Raw genomic sequence first — 6,114 nt, forward strand, 5'->3', positions numbered from 1 at the left:
TAGGTTTATGTGTCATATAAATTTGGCCACTGGAATCAAGTAAAAAGAGTTAATAGAACTTGAGTTATGCTCATTTGAAGGCAACCTAGTCAAATATAAAAATGGGGATTTTGTGATAAAAGTGAGTTTGGCATTATGATAATGATTAAGAGATATATGTTATGTGAACCAACCCAAGATTAATATAAGATTGTAAATGATGGGTTGGGTGTTGAAATGCTAGTGATTATGGCTTGACGGCCTAGTATGTGATTGATGATCCAATATGCGTTTATGATTTGTTGTTAGGTTGAAGCATACATATTTTGTGTTCTTGCAGTCATCTTGAGTTATGATTTTGGTTGTTGCGGAGGAGGTGAGTTTTCTTGCATCCTTTTAATATGGTCTGGGTCAATTACCATATGATGGTAGTTCCGTGTGTGCAATTGTAATATATTCATTGCAGAGAATTGCTTAAAACGAGAAAGAATGGCTGGTTCCCGTCTTATTTTTTTTTGACAAAGCTGGAAAAAATATGCAGTAATGAGAATTTTCTTTAGAAGATAAACCGAGAACAAAGGGAAGAAGTTCAAACAAATTTTGGAACTAGTATGCCACTAAAGTTTACCATATATTTTTAATCAGAAAAGGGTATAAGTTAGCTTATATTAATATTGCATATATAGATGCAAATTAAGTAGCTTTGAGCTTGTCATCGTTACCTCCAGTTGTTGAACAACCAAATCCATTGAGGGTCGCAAGACCCTTTCTTTATGCAAACATTTATATGCAATATCTGAAAACCTCTTCAAAGAAGCGAAGTCCACTTCCTTCATCAAATAGGGATCAATAATCTCATATAACCTTTTTCCTTCGTAGTAGCGTTGGGCTATTTCGGCAAGGTATTGATATTTATTGTCTACTTTCGTAACGGCCAACCTCCCACATAAGACTTCAAACATCACCACACCAAATGAAAAAATATCAGATCCTTTGGTCAGGACTCCAGTTTGAATGTATGTGGGATCACAATAGCCATGTGTACCAGAAGCATTCGTAATTACATAAGAGTCACCTTCATTTGCACGACCTATTTTGGAAAGTCCAAGATCTGTAATCATCGCTTTCCACTCATGACCTATTAGAATATTTGCACTCTTAATATCTCTATGGATAACTCGATGGTTTGTTGCAACGCGGTTGTGAAGATAATCTAAACCACGGGCCATGTCAAGGCATATACTAATTCTTTGCTCCCATGTTAGTTGAATAGTAGTTTTGGGCGCATTCAGATATTTGTCAAGGCTTCCATGCTCCGCATACTCATAAATAAGGATCCTTTCACCAGCTTCATCACAGAAACCAAGTAGGGAGACTATGTTAGGATGTTTATAACGAGATAGCAATTGAATCTCTGTTAAGAACTCCTTGATTCCTTGACCAGAAATATTACTATCGAGTCGCTTTATAGCCACAGAGGTTAGTTGACCCAAAAGTAATAGTTCTCCTTTGTAAACAACCCCATATCCACCTTTCCCGAGAACCGTTGTAAAATCATTGGTGGCTTTTTCAATAACTTGGAAAGGTATGAAGAGGTCCTTTGACTCTTTAATAAAGGTGTTATTTGGGAATTATTGGAAGAGGAAGACATGAAGATTGGAAACTAACATAAAAGATTTGATATTTGGTTAATAGTTATGACTGTATATATACTAGGATGATTTTGCTGCTTTAAAAACCAAAAGCAAAAGATATTATTATTTCATTCCCTTATTGTTGATATGATGGTTATTTGAGAGAATAAAGGGATGAAGGGCAGTTGTGTTAATTTATAGGAAAGCCAAACACATTTTCCATGATACTTTTCATACATATATACCAACTTTTCCTAGCTAATCTTTTTATAATGTTTCTAATTAAAATTCTGCAAGAAAATATATACAACACGAATATTAACTTTCCGGTGGTCTCTAGATATTCAATGCTTCTACACTAGTCCCTAGGCCTGTGGTGTGTACATAGATTAAACTTCTAATGTTGCACCAATCAAATATAATTACCAGACTAAATATAATACTTTTCGAATTAATTATTAATATCTGATGTCACTTACAAAAATTTTATAAAAAATACTTAATGTATTATTATTGATCCTAAGCGTGTTATATATGTTCAGGGAGTAAAACAAACGAAATCTATCTTTTTTTTCATGTTTTCAAAATTACATACAATACAAGTAATATTAAATATATTAACTAGTATGAAAACCAAATACTAATGGGTATATAAAAATAATAATATACAGACTTATTTATTGATTGACATTTAAAACTGTAAAAAAAGTAGACTTGTGGTGTGTACATAGATTAAGACTAATACAATTGTCATAGCAGCCCGCGCAATTAGGTAATTAAATAGATTAAGATTAACGGAATATAAAATGCAGACCAAGTGTATATGCAATTAATAGATTAGATAAAAAAAAAAAGTAGGGTCAAAAGAAAATGCAACAGGATTCATTACTTCATTTGTTGGTCAAGACTAATTTAATATAAAATGCAGACCAAGTGATATGCAATTAGGAAAGCATGTTCGTCACATGGGTGACCCTCCTTGGTTAGTACCTAGTAGTAGGTACTTCAAATGGTCACAGATATAAAAATTCCATACTAGTAAATTTACAAATGTGAGCAATTGATCATAGATCAATCCGTATATCACTACTGTTAAAGTGCGAGACCTACATGTATGTTGCCTTACCAACATAATTCTAGTAATCTTGATAGCGCAATTTGCTAATTAAATATATTATGATTAATGGAGTTCATCTTTTATAGCAAATATATAGGTTACTCAAATCCACATGATTCTGATAATCTCAAAGAAGTTCATTTTCAATAAACTACTATGATTAAGGAAATGGAGGATATGAAAAGCGTATTTCATTAAGAAAATTTGATGGATTCTTGAAAAGAATACCATATAGCTTTACCGTAATGCAATAAGGCAACAAGCTATTGAGCTTCTTCTAAAATATACAACAAAATCAAAGAACCCTTAAAGATGTTAATTGTTTAAAATAGCTTTAAAAATAAGTAAGAAGTTTTTGCAGGTTTGCCTGCCCCACCCATTATAGATAGTCTTGAACCAAATTACCAGAAGTTCTTAACATGAGCAGCACAGGTAACTGGAACACAATATCTGATGCCTCAAGAAGATTTTTAGGATGAAGCTTTGGGAATTGAGGACTAGGCCAGGGACTGAAAGAAAGACACCAGAATTCTTACCTTAGACGGTCTTTCCACATCAGTCGGGTTATTCATGTAGAACAGGCAATTCCGATCCAAAATCAAACTCGTAATGTTAGACCAGCAGAATTCACCAGATGTCTTCGTTATAGATTTCATCTCTATCGAAATCAATACGTACGGTAAGATTATAGGGGTATAAGAAGTCTTGTCTGATGGTTTCTGTGTCCATTCTTCAGCCACAGAAAACGCCACTCTAGCAAAAATGTAGAAGTTGAGATAATCCATTACTAACTGCTGTGGCGTGTCTTTTCTTCTTGTTAGAATCAACATTTTTTGTAACAACCCCAGAAGAAGTATTTGATGAACGTTTTCAGAGAGCTCATATGCATTTTCTAGTAAGAATCGACATTTGTTATGGAACTTTTAATACCTGTGACAGCCTCAGATAGTTCAGATGCAAATTTTGTTGCCGTTTTCAGAAGAGGATCCACATGTACAGAATTAATTTATTAATTCAACTTACGTTTTCTCCACAAAGTTTTGTATATGAATGCCAGTGCTTGGTGATGGCTCTCGATACAGCTCTATGAGACCAATCAATAGATTCATTGTGTTGATATCATCCATGTGATAGTGATGAAACGAAGTTTCCGCATCATTATCTGACCTGCAGATTTTGTTGGAATATGATCACGCAAAATGACCGTATGTCCGAAAAGTATTTAACCTACGGGGTCACACCTCAACGTGAATGTAACTATAAATTGATTAATATATTAAATGTAATTTATTAATTAATTTGATCACGAAAAACTAACGGAGGTTCGTTAAAAGAGTTAAAAGTTAACGGTACTTAACTAACGGACTTAACGGAGAAGAGTTGGAATTAGGAAACAATTAGGAAACCCCTCTAGAATGTTCTAGGGTGGGGGACGGTCGACTAGGGCCTCAAAACCCTCAAGACTTAGTCATTAAGTTTCCTAAACACTATAAATAGAAGCCTAGGTTAATTGTTTTTCACACACAATTAATTAGGTTTTCTAAAACCCTAAAAATCTCTTTTCTCACCTCCCTCTTGGTTCGTTCGATCTCCACAAAGAAAAAAGGGTTTTGGTTTTTGTTTGGGTCGAATATTATAGCTAGAAACAAAGGGTTGTTCGGTTCGTAATCAAGTACTAGCATACATACGTTCCAACGTTGAGTGTGCAATCGTAGAGAGGTTATTTAAACCTTGTTCTTGTTTTAATCTCTCCATTATAAGGTACAAATTCTATACTTTGGTTAATTAATTAAACTGCATAGATCTTGTCTTCCGTTGCATGCTTTGTGATTTGTTGTGATAATTAGTTATATAAACCAACAGTGGTATCAGAGCCTACTATGTATGTTTTTTATTACCAAAAGATCAAAACTTGAAGGGGGGTTAGGGTTCTTGATTATTGAATTTTTCGGCTAATATATATGTATATATTTAATTGATTTGTAATTTAATTACATTATTTAAATAGAAAAGGTATTATTTAAATATATATATATATATGGTTCGAATTTCCAGAAAATAAAAAAATTTTTTTAGTGTTCCTAATCCAAATTTTGATTAATTGCATATTATGTGATAAATTGCATGTGATTATATGTGTACCTTTATTTTAATGGTTAAAAAGAAGTAAAAATCATGAATTTTTCATGCAAATCATTCATGATTCTTACTTAGATATATTGATATGAAATCTTGATCATTAGGGTTAATTATGCTAGATAATTGGATAATTAATTGTGTGACTATGTGAATTTTTCGTGTAAATTTTCTGTTTTGCGACAGTTTACTAAAAAATTCATATCTTTAATCCGTAATTAGTTAGAGGTCGTTCTTTGAACTGTAGATGCTCAACACATAGGGCTAAAACTTTGTAGTTCTGGTCGAAATCTGAATCGGACCAGAAACATGTCTAAACAGGTCGTGAAGCTACTGGAATTTCCAGTGAGCAACTATGTGCTTATATGATACTAATTGTTTTGTATGGTTTAAGGCTTACGCAATCAAGGCGACTTGATGTATGTGGTCCTCTTCTTTGAAGGGGGAGCCGATTTAGACATGAATAAACCATAGTGACATGTTTAGGTGGCCTACCATAACTCGTTGCCTTAATAGTTATAGTTTATAATTTGCATATTTATTGTGATATAATTGTGATGTAAAATTGTTTTTGAGAAAATATAAACTTGACTAAGCAATATCGAAATAGAGATTTTTTAATAAAATTGGAGTCTTACAACCTTGAGATACACCGGCTCACCCATTTGAACAAACTCTAAGAGAGGTATAAGTCGGAGTGCGCTAGCCTTCTAAAAAGGCGGGTTTTTAATTGCATTCATCGCAAACCTTTGCCCTTGCGCTTCTTTGTGTGTTCAAATGGAGCTACCGAGCTCTCTTGTGTTGTTAAGACTATAATAATGATTTTATTAAATATTATGTTTAGAAGATATGCATGAATCTTTGAAACATAACTTTTTGATCACATATCAAAGTGAATGACCCAATAAACTTAAGTCATTTGCCATCCAATTTGTCAAGGACACATGGGGTCGTTGTTTTACTCACTGGTACACAGTGGTGAAATGGAGATTGCATGGCGAAACCCATTCACTGGTACACAGTGGTGGTCAATTTTGCACGTTCTTAGTTGGACGACTTAAAGCGAGTTAAGCGGTGAGACCTTGACCCGTGGCAAAAGATGGGACAAAACATGACTACAAAAGATCATTGATGAATCGAGTGTCTTACGTAGGTCCCATACTTTCTAGGAATTGCACTTGTAATGCAATTATTGCTCGTCACTTACCTTTGAGTGCAATTACTTCTAGCAGATCAACTGATGAAATG

General features: G+C 33.7%; 1 protein-coding gene across 1 annotated transcript; it reads right to left on the bottom strand.

Annotated features, from left to right (window-relative positions):
- Positions 1-701: 701 nt before the first annotated feature.
- On the bottom strand, positions 702-3,515 carry LOC122584594 (receptor-like protein kinase FERONIA; the record flags this gene model as incomplete). Its single annotated transcript, XM_043756661.1, has 2 exons — positions 3,267-3,515; positions 702-1,577 (listed from the first exon to the last, which is right to left on the bottom strand). Coding segments are annotated over exons 1-2 (1,125 nt in total), but the record flags the coding sequence as incomplete, so codon positions are not given.
- Positions 3,516-6,114: the final 2,599 nt, after the last annotated feature.

The sequence above is a fragment of the Erigeron canadensis genome, unplaced genomic scaffold (assembly GCF_010389155.1).
Source record: "Erigeron canadensis isolate Cc75 unplaced genomic scaffold, C_canadensis_v1 Conyza_canadensis_unscaffolded:51, whole genome shotgun sequence".
NCBI lineage: Eukaryota > Viridiplantae > Streptophyta > Magnoliopsida > Asterales > Asteraceae > Erigeron > Erigeron canadensis.